Consider the following 15,142-nt stretch of genomic DNA (forward strand, 5'->3'; position numbering starts at 1 on the left):
AGTATTTCATGCAAGAACAGTGACTTCGGTACCTGGAGCAGGATGAAGTTGAGTTTTGAGATACTTCCATTGTACACGGATATAGACTGAATTATGAAAGAGAGTGCTTAACTTAGAAATTCAAAATTTATTTACAGGTTTTCACTAAAAAAAGGAAATATAAACTCTCCTTCTGGATATAGTCTGCTCTGCAAAACACTGGAATTGGAGATCATTAAGTTCATTTATACATTTTACAGATTTATCTTTGTATACAACAATGTACGCTTTAGTCATCAAGACATCAGAAGAAGAGACGATAAACTAAGCTGTTTAAAAATAATGAAACTGCTAGGTTTCCTTTGGCCTTCTCCACTTGAAAAATAAGCTAAAACAATTTAAGACACTTTAGCAAAGTTGAACAGAAAAGACATAAAAAGTCTAACTTCTCTAAAAAGGTATCTGAGGATCAGTAATCTTAAACCCAGCCTATTTAACACAGGACCTAACCCAGCAGCCATAACTGAGGCAAGATCCTTGCCAAAGGCCTTAACAATATTCTCTATGAAAGAACTACAAGATGATACCCATAGTTTCAGCGAGTTGTTAAATGAACAAAGGCAGATGGAGAGGGGGAGAAGCAGCAGCAGCAATTGATGAGTCTGCAAATTTGCCTTTTTTTAAAAAAACAAAGAATAGAATTTGAAAAGGAAACATTATTCTCCCACATTACCCAGAAACTCATAATACAAATGGTTCCCCACTTCCAACACACTACTCACCATGCAGGTTTAACACATTTAGAAAAAAAATAAAAAACAATGCTTGACAGAACAGTAACAAATGCTAAACGCTACTACCACCTGCTAAATAAACACAGTCGCCTCGGTTTACATACAGATTTTTAGATTTTGCATAGCAGTCGCACCTATTTTTATCTGCTTCACACCAAACATTACCTATTTGAAAAGGCTATCGAACACCAAGAGAAAAATCACAGTCTCAGTCAAACCAAGAACACTCTGCTTCCAATTTGAATCGAATCAGAAATTTACCCATCTGGTTTTATCTCCCTCGCTATCACGAGACTTCAGTAATTTTTAACATGTTTGGAGCCTAATCCATATTCCCTTAAATCATAGAATCATATAATATCCCGAGTTGGAAGGAACCCACAAGGATCATTGAGTCCAACTCCTGGCACCACACAGGTCTGCCCAAAAATTCAGACCATGTGACTAAGTGCACAGTCCAATCGCTTCTTAAACTCTGACAGGATTGGTGCAGTGACTACTTCCCTGGGGAGTCTGTTCCAGTGTGCAACAACCCTCTCAGTGAAGAACCTCTTCCTGATGTCCAGCCTGAACCTCCCCTGTCACAGCTTGACACCATTGCCTCGGGTCCTATCACTGGTCACTAAAGAGAATAAATTGGCACCTGCCTCTCCACTCCCCCTCGTGAGGAAGCTGTAGACCACAATGAGGTCTGTGGTAAATAGTACTGTGGTAGTAACTGAAATAAAAATCACTTTTTTTTTTTTAATTTAGGAATAATTTGGGAAGTATATTGAAGGAAATTCATCCCTGAGTAACAAGACATTTAAAAACCGCATCCTATCGATACTCATTGCAACACATTATGACACATGCTCTAACAGTCAACGCGATTAACAGGCAGCAACAGAACTTGTCACAGTCCAGTATATTTGCAGCACTGTTGCATTGATCCCATTTTCTTGTTTAATGAAACTGAAAGTGAACATTAGGAAATAGGATAAATAGAAACAGTGTCTTTATTATTTTAAGTTGAATGTCAAACTGACAGCTAAACTGTGCTGGATCCCAGAAAACTCAGAGCAGTGATGGCTAGCAACTTGCTTCTTTGGATGTCCAAAAGATTTTGCAACAGGTATCTTCAACCAAACAACAGGAGGAGCACAATGGTAACGGAGTTCACTGCTATTAATGGCACTGCAGAGAAAGAACAAGAGTAATTGGAGACCACCTTCTAAGGAGCAGAAGTTTAAAAAAAATACACCTCATTTTCCTATGCAGGACCAAGATTAGTGGAAGGAATTCAGGATCACAGCCTAGGGTTCTAAAAGCTAGTAGGAAGCAACAGTACAAATATTTATCGCCTCTTAACTTTGGCTCAAATATCCCTTTCTCCAAATGAAAATGTCTCTTTCTGTCCCTGTTTTTACTACGATTTAGAAGAAATGTACTAGTTTTTACTTGTCTTGCCCACCACGAAGTAAGATTTGTTACTTGCTGTTTATCTTCACTTATAAAATGAATTTTGGTATGCTTTATAGTGGAAAAACTATTGGTAACTTATAAGTTAAGAGCATTCCTCCCCCCCCCCCCCCATCCTTTTAAGCATGGGCTTACCTTTAAGAATCCCAAGAATTACATTTCCCTCACCTGGTACTTCACATAAAACTGCACTGAGCCAATGTGAACCTGTTCCATACCAAGCTTCCCCCCAGACCCCAGGAAAAGGTAAGATGCAACAGTGGCACCACAAGCCAGAGGCAGATGTCCAAATCGGCCCTGCCTGGAAAGCAGGGAACATTTTACACTTCAACAAACTTAGAGCATAAGCGCAGCATGCTGCAACATGCACCTTCCTATAGAGAATCCATGCATGAACCCAAAAGAAGGACAGACTGGATGACAAGCAGAAAGAGCAGCTGTTTGGTAAAAGAAAGAGACACATGCCGGCATTATTTCATTAAAGCACAGAAACAAAACTTCACAGATGAGAGTTTAAACAAACGATCATTGTCATCTTACCTCTCATAACAGTTCGTACAGATCGAATGAGGTTCATTAGTTGTGCTTTAATTCCTGGTTCCTCTCCAAATCCTCCAATCCCTTGATCACTTGCCCAGCCAACTGTGTCACATAAAAATAGGCAGCCATGTTAACAACAACAACAAAAAAAACCACGAAGCCATTCAACAAACCCTATCAGCGATATTAACGAGTGATCTATCTTGAGTATGGTTGAGTTTATCACTAACATTAGAAAGACAAACTACAAACCAATTAGCTTCATTTCAGATTCTATTGCTTGAAACAATATACAACAAACTGTTAAACATCTTAATGAACACAATGGTAACAACAGATCAGTGTTTCTGCAAAGGAAACCCTTACCTTTTTAATATACTACTATTCTCTGCATGCCAGAGAACCAAGTGAGTTTATTTGGACTTCAGAAAAGCACCCACCAAAATAATATAAAAAAGATTGCCTACATCTGCTCACAGGCCTTTACCAGAAGATAAAAGAACAAGTAATTGTTGGGTATGAAGCAACACTTCAGAAACGAGCTACATGATGGAAACAGAACAAATTCCAAACTGGGACGATGATTTTCTGAAGTGCTACAGAAACGACTCAGAAACTTTTTGGGTGGCAGCTCAGCAACTGAGCCAGTGTTGACAAACATTGCAATGGGAAGGAACATTTAGAGATGAGCTATCTGTGGCTGGCCTGCCTGTCAAAGAACAGCAGAGCTGTGTGCCACTGAAAACAGCCTGAATTGGCTTTGCTCAGTGTAGTGACGTTTAAAGGCAAACAGTGTCAGGATGCACAAGGAGTCACTAACAAAACATCAGAAGCTTTAAAATGGCTTTCTATAAATCATGCAGACTGCCTACAGGGACATTTTTAATTCTCTGAGCACAGACAAACATAAAGCAAGCACTGAGGCAGGTTTTATACTTCGGTATGAAATGCCGCCACACCAACAGGAGTGGAAAACACAAAACCCCAGGAAAACACAAAAACAGGAGGGCATGAGAAGCCTTCCCTGCCAAGGCTGTGGGAAGACGAGCTACAAGGAGACAGAGCACAGCACCGTCCCCCAGTGGCAATGGGACTGCGTATTTTTGGTCCCGCTGCTCACAGCCCTTACACATTTGGGGATGAGCAGGGCAGACATAGGAGGGACTGACCCTGTGCAGAGCTGCACAGTGCAACCTGTGAGTTTCTTTCCTCCAGAGACAGCTTGGGAGTGATTTCCTTCTCTTTCACCCCTTTTTCCTTCCTTGTCTCTCTTGCTCTGCCAGCACCGGGCTGGGTGCTGTGCTCCCCCCTGGATGAACCTGGGGTTATTCCCAAGACTCACACGGGCTCAGTGAGGGGCTTGACCCCTCCATCATCCCATATATCTTGGGGTTCCTAGAGCTCCAGGAAAGGCCAAGCAAAACCAAAGCCCCAGCTGAGTCCCACCGGGGGGCACGCAGAAGGGCCAAGAAACAGCGCTCCTGCCCAAATTCTCGCTTCGGCCTGACTCAGAGCAACCAGGACTCTGGGTGAGGAGTCACAGAATGGAAAACCTCATCAGGAAACCTTGGATGAGAGATCATCTTCACCTTGTAAGGAATGGTCCAGCAATTCGTGCCACTAAGGGGTTTGAAGGGTTAACATTGAGGCCTTGGTTTAGGCGAGAAGAGAACAAAGGGATTTCTTCAGAGAAAAACTGCTGACTTTGCACGAATGTGCAGTAACTTCTGACAGCCGGCCAAGAGACCACTAGATAAGGAGGAAGAATATGAGCCTCCCTGTCCGAGCGGCCCCCGAGAGACTAACAGAGACTGATAAGCAGGTGCACCTGGGAGGACTTCAGATTCGGGAAACCAATTATAATAACCCTGCCTCTTCTAGAAGTAGTAATGAATATGTATTAGCCTAGGAGCATAAAAACCAACCGCCTTACGTAACAGGTGTGCGTCCTGGTGGAGCAGAGACTCCCGGCACACCCAGCGCTGTTTGCTTGCCTCTATTCATTTAATAAATTGTAAACTTTGATTGTAATCCTATTTGGGACTCAGTCATTTATAACAACCTTCTCGGGTAACAGGTCATCTCCATCTCAGGTCATCTCCTGGGACACTGAACATCTTGGCTGTCTGGGGCTTTTCTGTGCTTTGTGGTTGGTTTCTGTTGGTTGTTTATTTTTGCTCTTAAATGCCGGTGATATCCAGCATTGGGTGCAGTGGGAAGCAGAGCGTGACTCCACAGAGGTCCCTTCCACCGAACGGTGCAAAGCAGAAGCAACAGCACAGAAACACACAGGGGAGAAGGGGAGGGAAACAACAAAAAGGGAGACGAAAAAGGGGACACAAAGCAGCGGCAGGAGCCCAGCGGCCATCTTCAGGGACGGGGCCCGGGACCGGGATGTGGTGGGGGGACGGGATCCGGGGGTGGCGGCGCTGAAGGTGGGGTGGGGGCGGGCAGGATAACGGCTGCTCACCGTTGCGGAGGAAGCGCTCCTCGTGCAGCACGGCGATGGCGTTGACGACGAGCAGCCCGGCCTGCAGCAGCGAGTACAGCGTGAACGCCATGACCGCGCCGCGCCGAGGGGAGGGAACGACGCCCGAGCAGGAGGTGGAGGAGCAGGGAGGCCTCGCTGAGGCGGACACAAAATGGCGGCCCCGCCCCGCCGTTGCCAGGGCGGCAACAGGGTGGCTGTGGGGGAAAAGGGCCCCGTGTCGCAGCCTGAGGGAATCATGGAGTCATTAGGATTGGAAAAGCTCTCCAAGATCGTCTGGTCCAACTATCATCCTACTGTGAGAAAAATCTCAAATAATTTTCTTCAGACAGGATCTTCTGTGAAGGTATTTTATTCGCGATTGCAATGGCGGGCGTCCTGTCAATCAGGAGCACATTTTAGTAAACAAATCATAATCTTTTATTCCCTATTACCCGACACCTGATTTGTCCTGTTTCCTCATTGGCTGAGTACTACAGGTTCACAAGCTACTCGATGCTCCTCTATACCATGTATGCACAATTTTTCTTTTTTTTTCAACCCTTTAATTTCTCCCTTTTCCCTTTTTTTTTTCCCCTTTTTTATGTTTTGAGAACCTGTGATCTTTGTTTTACTGTTCTCACACTGCTCATCCTGTTTTTCTCAAGCTTCCACCTTATTTTGGAACAGTGAGGCCTTCTACTGTCCGCTTATCTACTTAGCGTTTCTCATTATGACTGCACAACTACCTTGGAATACAGAAAATTAGTTCTCTACTGCAAAAACACAACTTAGTTTCTCACAATTCCTCCCTCTTCTTTTCTTACTTCTATCGTTGTTTTTGCACCTCTTCACATACCGCACTCTTGAGTTTTTCCAACATTAAGGTGCAATATTCTTCTTTGGATGTCACGGGGGATGATAGATATACAATGCCATTATTATTACAATACCAACAAATAGTTGTTTGAGCCAATTCTATTCAGGTAACCATGAAGTTAGTTTCTCCCAAAAGTTTCTAAATCCCCAGGAAGTGTCATCTTGAACTACTCTATGTAAGATCTTGTTGTGTTTTTGTTTTTTTTTTTCCCAAATATTTTTGAGATCAGTCAAATTCGTCCCATTTGATCTACATATATACAGCAACTAGTATTAATTACAGTGCACGCTCCTCCTTATGAGGTTATTAATAAATCTAATACCATTCAATTCTAGAGTACTATTTTTGCAAACTTATCTAACTTATTTTCTAGTTCTTCAATTATAGCTGAGATATTTACAATAGCATTTTCTAATTCACTCACCCCTAACCGAGGTAAAAACCACCTTGCAAAACTGTGAAATGCTAGAGAATTTTACTAGAAGATTATCTGGAGTCCGCTTAATTCTGCGTGTGGTCTCAAGGGGGCTTCAATAATAGTCTTCAATAATAGTTACATTTGGAATTATTGCCTCCAGGGTGCGAGCTCCCTTCCATCCTAGGGGCAACACCTTCCTGGCTTTATTGCCACATAGCCAGTACCGCTCCTTGCCATTCAGGACAGGCCATCCGGTTACAGGATCCTCATGTTGTATCTGGTGTGCATTATGTATATTAGCATTCCCGTGGCTACCATATTCAGTACAGTATGGATTGTTCCCTACTTCATGGATATTTCCACACCCAGGGTCAGTACTATTGCCCCCTGAGTTTTCTATTGTTATAAATGACTGAGTCCCAAATAGGATTACAATCAAAGTTTACAATTTATAAAATGAATAGAGGCAAGCAAACAGCGCTGGGTGCGCCGGGAGTCTCTGCTCCACCAGGACGCACACCTGTTACGTAAGGCGGTTGGTTTTTATGCTCCTAGGCTAATACATATTCATTACTACTTCTAGAAGAGGCAGGGTTATTATAATTGGTTTCCCGAATCCGAAGTCCTCCCAGGTGCACCTGCTTATCAGTCTCTGTTAGTCTCTCGGGGGCCGCTCGGACAGGGAGGCTCATATTCTTCCTCCTTATCTAGTGGTCTCTTGGCCGGCTGTCAGAAGTTACTGCACGTCCGTGCAGAGTCAGCAGTTTTTCTCTGAAGAAATCCCTTTGTTCTCTTCTCACCTAAACCCAGGCCTCAATGTTAACCCTTCAAACCCCTTAGTGGCACGAATTGCTGGACCATTCCTTACAATTCCTCCCCTTTTTTTTTAATATCATCAGTTTGTGTCTCTTCTTCAACCTTTGTCAGTAACAATTGGATTTCATCAGTCAGTTCTCAGGGTGTCCACTTCTTAAGCATCATTATCGACACATCACCTTTTCTCTCCACCGAAGTCATCACAAATTCGGTGCTATTTATTATTCGCCATATCAACAACGTAAAGCAAGGTATAAACAATAATGTCATTACACCACATAAAAATAAAAATAACATCCTTTTAACCCATGGTCCACCGGGCAACCATGAAAAGAAATCCCAATCCATACTCTTCCAGGTTTGTAATGGGACATGGGCTAACTTCCTAATTTCCTTTGTTATCTGCTTGACCACTTTTCCATTATCATCAATTTGTAAACAACAATTAGAATCGTTCATTTTTCCACACACTCCCCCTTCTTCTGCTAGTAAATAGTCTAAGACCATTCTATGTTGAAAGATAGCATTCCTCATCTGAGTGGATTGATCAGCCAAAAGATCCAAGGCCGTTGCTGTTTGATTGGTTACAACTTCGAGGATAGCTTGCGACCTAATTATTCGGTTCAAATTATAAATAGGTTCTCGGGCTCCTGATACCAACTCATTCGGGTTCCAGGTAGCTGGCCCATAATGCTGTATGATTCTTTCAGGAGGCCATTCATCCTTTCCCCTCTTTTGGGCACTACCCCCAGCTAAGGAAGTATCAATAGATCGTTTCATTCTGTTCAGGTCATCATATAATCTTATTCCTAAATGATTTCCTTCCTAAAGAACACTCGCCTCCCATTCTCATTCTGCCATTTCCAACGATAGACCCGCACCACATGCTATTCCTTAGTGGTGTTATCACACTGACAGCTCAAGATTCGACCATCGAATTGTCCCCCCGCTTGTGCTCTTGCCACAGTTTCACATCCGGATCCAAAAAATTCTCTATATGAGCATTTCAGCCAAGTCCCATTTCTCAGCTGAACATGTGTGGCGTTCCATTTCCCACTACGTGCTGTACAGCTTATAGGACTACATCCAGGATCGGTACAATCATATCCGGGGGACAGAGTCCAATTGCAAATGCTTTTTCCCACTGCCACTGTTCCTGTTCTGTTCAAGCAGTATACACCCCGAGCTGACGAGTGCAACTGCCATGGACCTCCTTCCTCTTTCCAAAATTGCGTCCCATTATGAACTTCGCTCAAGTTACTGACCCACCACTTGGGTTCAACTGGGCCTGCTACCCAGGGCCAATTTCAGTTCCCCCCTGGTCCTCCACAAATCCAGCAGTTACTAAGGTTAAAGGCCTTGGCCACTTCCTCCCCCAAAGTGAAAAAGTTATTCCTCCATTCCTGCCCATGGCCCAATTGCCCCTGTAAAAACAATACCAGGAAGTATAGCATTTCTTATCCTTTTTCGCCGTCCAATCTTGAGAGTGTGGGAAGCGCCTTCAGTCATGGGGTTGGGCCCACTTTCAGAGCTTGTGTTACCATTCAGCCCTTCGGGGTGATCCTGGAACAGTTCCTAGAAATACTGCTGGATTTAACCGGTTAGTCATTTTCAAGGTTATGTCATCTTGTTCAGTTAGTATTGCCTGATATTTCATCATCCGGCTGGGTGATAACCAGTGCCCCCCCCCCCCCTTTTGTTCTAAAACGGTTGTTACCATATGTGGTCCAAAAACTTCAATATGTTTTCCCATTTGAAGGCAAATAATTTTCTACTATCTTTATCAAGAGGTATGCAAAAGAAAGCATCCTTTAAATCTATCATGGTAAACCATTTATATTTCCCTTTCACAGATGTTAACAATGTGTAAGGATTAGCTACTACCGGGTGAATATCCTTTGTTATTTCATTTATTGCTCTAAGATCTTGTACAAATCTATACTCCCCATTCGGCTTCTTTACTGGAAAAATTGAAGTATTGTATTCCGATTTACATTCTTCCAGAATCTGATATTTGAGAAATTTGTCAATAATTTTCACTATCCCCTGCCTAGCTTCTATCTTAAGTGGATATTGTTTGATTCAAACAGGTTTGGCTCCTTCCTTTAATTCCACCTTTACCAGTTGTGCCAGTTTCGACTTCCCTGGTACATCTGTTTCCCATACTGCTGGTATAACTGCATTTTCTACTTCTCTTGGAATATTAACAAAGGGTTTATCTTTGATCATTAGGATTTGTCCTACTTTGGACTCAGGTACCTTCATTATTAATTCTCCATCCTCAAAGGTTATTGTTGCATCTAAGTTGGCTAATAGATCCCGTCCCAAGAGTGGAATCGGGCATTCTGGTACATACAAAAATTCATGGGTTAGTTCCTTACCCCCAAAACGCAAATCAAGGGGTTGTAAGAATGGCCGTTCCTCCTCCTTCCCTGTGGCTCCAATTATTGCAGTTGTCTTAGTTCCTAATCGTCCTTTTAAACTATTTAACACTGAATATGTTGCTCCTATTACATTTACAGCCTAATTAACACAGAGAAAGAAGCTCCCATAACCAACAAAAAATTCAAGCCTCTGTCTTCGTTTGCTAGCTTTATTTCAACTAGTGGACCTGCTAGGATAGATGCCCCAGGTCCCCGTCATTCCTGACTGTTGTAAGTTTGTCCTGCAGCCTAAGACAATTTCTTTCTGATATCAGGGGCGGATTGCCCTGGGAAGAGGCTAGCCAGTTGCCTCTCTCTTTCTCTCTCTTTTTTTTTTTTTTTTTAAAGCCAGGTCCATTTTTTTTTTCTCATTGCATTTCAAAGTTGGTCCAAAAATTCAAAAATTCCATAAATTCCATAGGGGTTTCTTATGGGCCTTGTTGGAACAGATTCTCAATTCCCAATAGCCAATTTAACCAGATTTTGGTATTTACATAATTTCCGGGGTGATTAGGGTCTCAGTGAGGGGGTCGGTCAGGGGAATGCAATCATTGACAGTTCCCTGAGCGGTCCCATTGGCAATCTGAGCTCACACAGGAACTCAGGTTGTTTTGAGAGTTAGCTGCTTTTCTGTTTCCATGACAACTCTCTCGGACCCATCACGGTCCCTCTGCCCCAGAGGGCTCACGCCCGCGATTTAGAGATCTCAGCCTCGGGTTGAGGCGGAACTATTAGCATTCCTACATCCTCTTTCCCTGCTCATTCAACTTCAAACAGCTCTGTTAAATACTACATGCCACACAACCTTTAACACCTTCAACAACCCATTTAACACTTCCTTTATCTTTCTCCAGCCTGTACTTTTCTAATGCCAACACCAAAGGCTCAGTCAGGGGCCAACTTAATTCCAAACCTTTTCCCTCCAAGATGCTGAAACAACATATCAGTATACAACATTTCATCCTATTTTCCTTCTCTCCTCAAAAACAACATTAATTCCAAGACACTGTTATAGTCGATTGATCCATAAAGTGACCATTTAGTTTATATAGTGGCCACCATTGATTGCAATACTTAGTGAAAGTCCTCTTGCTTTCTGTGCCCCCATTTCTAACAATATCCTTCCAATGTGCCAATATGCACCCAAGGAGGCTTTTTTTTTTTTTTTTAGGACGTGTTTGTTTTGGATTTTACCCATTTCCTTGATTTCCCATTCCCTTTTATTTATTTATATTAGTTACTGTCCCTTGTTTCAATTTCCACGCAAACCTTTTTATTGCAGGCTTTTACTATCTTTTCCTAATCTTCTTCCCAGATGTCCCAGTTCTCTGGGATTAAACTCTTCTTTCCACATACAAACTTCACTATTTCAGATTATTGATGAGCCCCGTTCCAATCATAAATCCACAGGGCTTCGGAAAAACACCAGAAGCACTCAGTCTTCTGTCTTCTAGACAAACAATACCACCTTTTTCACAAAATTTACATTTCAACAATACCGAATTTCAAGCCGAATGCTAATTTTTCTCATGCACTTTGTTAGTAAGCCTACACAAAACAAGGAATCACTCCTGTGTATCCGTCAAGATGGGGGTTTAAAAAGGTATTGATGCCTAAATAAATTCTCTCTCCCCCTTCTTACCAAATTCCCAGGGCTCAGGCCCGAACTACCAAAGAAGTGACTCTCCGTTCTACCACTTTGATAATCAGTCAGCCCCTCTCCCCTGATACTTGGGAAACTGACTAAACACCACCGCGAATATACCGAAACTTCTAAACTGTTACTTAGATAATGCTCCCACCTTCCTCCTTGACACAGTCAAAACATTTAAGAACAAAATAGGATTACAAGATGTACCACCGGGGATGGATTGTTAGGATATAGAGGTGGTAGGTTATCCAATGACTCCCATTCATCATCTTTTTCTTTTTCCTTTTTTTTTATTTTTTTATTTTATTTTTTTTCTTTTTTTGTTCTCTTCTTCTTCAAACTTCTCGTCTGCTTTTAGTGTAAATATTGAGGCTGGAAAAGGACGTGAGGTCCTGATCCATAATCCTGCATAATCACTTTCCTCCTGGCTAAAAGGTTCCTTTGAATTAACATGTATATTTAAGGCCTGGCAAGCCCAGTCTTCAAAGGATCCGAAAATAGGCCAAAAGACATGTGGTCTTAAAGGCTCCTTTGGCCATTCTGTCATACAATACTGAACCATTTTTAATTTCTTTTTTCCTTTTCTGGGGCCCCTATCATTCCAATTTCTAATCATTATCCCTAATGGACTTTCTGGTGGTATGTCTGGTAATTTGCTCCCTTTTCTCTGGTCCCGGGTCTTCGACTTTGTCTGACCCATCTAGGAATTTTACTGTGGCAATTCCTACAGCCCTTGGTTGCCTTAGTGAGAGTGTCTTGCATGGGGTTTAGGACCTATCACCCACCCACGAATCCTATAGGAATCGCTTCGGTCCTTCAGTGGCCAAGTCCCTCGCGGGAGATTGGAACTGCGGTTAGAAGACCTCCACAATCGCTTCGGAACTACGTTCCGTCTCAATCACACTCTCACACACACACAGGCAACCGAATCCAACCCAACTGAACGGTATATGCCTTAAATACTTACGACTCCGTCGTCTTCGTTCGGATCTTCGCGCGCAGAATTACGGGCAAAATATAGTGCTGCAGCCGGCAAAGGGAGCTCATAAAAAAATCTAAATCTTTGCTTGCCCTTATTCAGGTTCCAGATGGCATTAGTCCCGACCTGACTCAAACAGGAGCCACCAAATGGTGGGGGCGCCCCTCCTAGATCAAGTCAGAATTCAGGAACCAAGACCATCCCGGACGAGCCCCCAGTTGTTATAAATGACTGAGTCCCAAATAGGATTACAATCAAAGTTTACAATTTATTAAATGAATAGAGGCAAGCAAACAGCGCTGGGTGTGCCGGGAGTCTCTGCTCCACCAGGACACACACCTGTTACGTAAGGCGGTTGGTTTTTATGCTCCTAGGCTAATACATATTCATTACAACTTCTAGAAGAGGCAGGGTTATTATAATTGGTTTCCCAAATCCGAAGTCCTCCCAGGTGCGCCTGCTTATCAGTCTCTGTTAGTCTCTCGGGGGCCTCTCGGACGGGGAGGCTCATATTCTTCCTCCTTATCTAGTGGTCTCTTGGCCGGCTGTCAGAAGTTACTGCACATTCGTGCAAAGTCAGCAGTTTTTCTCTGAAGAAATCCCTTTGTTCTCTTCTCGCCTAAACCCAGGCCTCAATGTTAACCCTTCAAACCCCTTAGTGGCACGAATTGCTGGACCATCCTTACACTATCAATGTTGTTTAAAAGGCACCTTTGATAACACAGTATATTTTAGCCAGGATTATGTGTAGGGAGCTCAACTTCAAAATCTATTCCTTCCCAGGACTATGTATGATCTGTCATTTTTAGAAATCTAGAGAATCCAGACACAGTTGCTGCTGGAAATAGCAGTCAGGGACAAGGCCTTTTCAATCTTTCTAGGCATCTGGTTGCAAATCCAACAATTATTTCGAGACAGAACTTGAGAGATGTCCTGGATTAATTGGAAATGTTGGTTTTTCCCTCCATCCTATCGCTAATCCATTGAGAATAGGTATTACTAAGATAAACCTAAAATACATCATTTCTATGTATATATACACACCTATAATAACTAAGAAATAATAATTGAGTAGAACAATAAAAATCACAAACTAATAAGGATTCTTCTGGTGGGGATTAAATACCCCCCTTTCTCCCGCTTCCAGGGAGTGTTCCCTGGAAACACTCCAATTCTGTGTAATTCAATCCCTTTTACTCATTAATTCATTAAGAATTCTTCTAAGGAGAAGTTAAAGGTTTACAATAGATAGTTTTAACAGTTTTAACCTTAAAAGTCTTTGTTAATGCAGTCTCTCAGGTATCAGGGTTAACTGATGCTTTTACCCAGGAATGAGTCCACCCTTTCTCAGCCGTTCTTCCTGTCGTCTCAGTAGTCAGGAGCACTTGGAACAGTCCGTCCCACTCAGGGTGCAGTTTCAATTCTCTCCATGTTCGCATCAGAACCCAATCTCCTGCTCGGAATGGATGGATCAGGACTTCCAAGGGTGGGGTTTGAGCTAACAGTCCACGGGTCCTGAGAGATGACAAAGAGGACGACAGCCCGAGTATATAGTTCTTAAGAAAAGCATCTTTTGTCTTATTTTGAGGTAATTCATTCCCTTTGTCCATGTACAGCAATCCAAATAATATTTCATATGGTGAAACTCCCACATCTTTTCTTGGTGCGGTTTGAATTTGGAGAAGTGCCAAAGGTAAGCACTTTGTTTAGGGAAGCTGAGTTTCCAGAACTTAGTCAATTGCTTCTTTACTGTCTGATCCTCTCCACCCTTCCAGAAGAGGAAGGATGCCAAGGAGTGTGAAATTTCCACTGAATTCCTAGAGTCCACATTATCCCTTGCAATATTTCTGACATAAAGCGATTTCCTTGATCGGAGTCACTATTTTCAACAATTCCATATCTGGGAGTTATTTGTTCTAGAGTTACTTTTGCTACTGTGTTCGCAGTAGCAGATACTGAAGGGAAAGCTTCCACCCACCCTGACAAATGATCTACCGAGACTAATAAGTATTTAAATCTACCTACTCTAAGGAGTTCTGTAAAATCTACCTGTACATTTTGGAAGCGTTGAATTCCTGGTTCTCGCCCCCCCCTTTGGGCTGACTGCGGATAATTTTCCTATTTACCTTCTGACATACTACACAACTCCTGCAAACTTGTTCAGCCAGAGTATATATTCCTACACATACATATTTCCATAGCACAGCGTCACACGTTGCTTGAATTCCCCAATGACCCTCTTGATGTAAAATAGTTAATATTTGCCTCGTTAGTACTTTATTCAGCATTTCTCTCCCTTCAGGGAGTATCTGTTTTCCTTTGGACTTTGTGACTCCTAATTCCTTAAAAACCTCTTTCTCTTAAAACTTTTTAGTTCTTTTTAGTTTTGGGTAGGGGTAGCTCAACAAATCCCTGAATCCTCTCTGGATTTATTCTTCATTCCCCCTCAGACGCTAGATGCCCTAAATATTTGACTTCTCTTTCTACGAATTTTAATTTATTTTCCAATACTTTCACGCCCTGTTTTCCCAGAAAGTCGAATAGCTTGTTAGTGGCTTCCTTCACAACTGTTTTCTCCTGTCCTGACAATAAAAGATCATCCACATATTTGTAACAGTAATACCTCCTTGGGAGGTTGTAATTGCTCCAAAATCTGCTCTAGAACTTGCCCAAATAAATTGGTGGCCCTGTAAACCCCTGAGGTAAAATTGTCCATCTATATTGCTGCTTCCGC

At 42.5% G+C, this 15,142-nt stretch overlaps 2 protein-coding genes across 2 annotated transcripts in view; one reads left to right on the forward strand and one right to left on the reverse strand.

The window, feature by feature from the left end:
• LOC310888897 (katanin p60 ATPase-containing subunit A-like 2) overlaps positions 1-15,142 on the forward strand; it is a 175,572-nt gene that overhangs the window by 115,245 nt on the left and 45,185 nt on the right. The window lies entirely within an intron of this gene.
• On the reverse strand, positions 108-8,782 carry LOC310888918 (immediate early response 3-interacting protein 1). Its single transcript, XM_083852558.1, has 3 exons — positions 5,245-8,782; positions 2,775-2,876; positions 108-1,949 (listed from the first exon to the last, which is right to left on the reverse strand). Exons 1-3 carry the CDS (start codon positions 5,333-5,335, stop codon positions 1,894-1,896), a joined length of 249 nt encoding a protein of 82 aa, XP_083708684.1. The 5' UTR covers positions 5,336-8,782; the 3' UTR covers positions 108-1,893.

Source organism: Anser anser, assembly GCF_964211835.1.
Source record: "Anser anser genome assembly, contig: SUPER_W_unloc_3, whole genome shotgun sequence".
NCBI classification, from domain to species: Eukaryota; Metazoa; Chordata; class Aves; order Anseriformes; family Anatidae; genus Anser; species Anser anser.

Bases quoted from the DNA above. Each gene is read 5' to 3' on its own strand.
- LOC310888918 (XM_083852558.1), bottom strand. From the start codon at position 5,335: ATGGCGTTCACGCTGTACTCGCTGCTGCAGGCCGGGCTGCTCGTCGTC. The intron at 2,877-5,244 runs GTGAGCAGCCGT...TATGTGACACAG, and splicing joins GGAGCGCTTCCTCCGCAACG to TTGGCTGGGCAAGTGATCAA. The intron at 1,950-2,774 runs GTAAGATGACAA...CTTTCTCTGCAG, and splicing joins TGTACGAACTGTTATGAGAG to TGCCATTAATAGCAGTGAAC.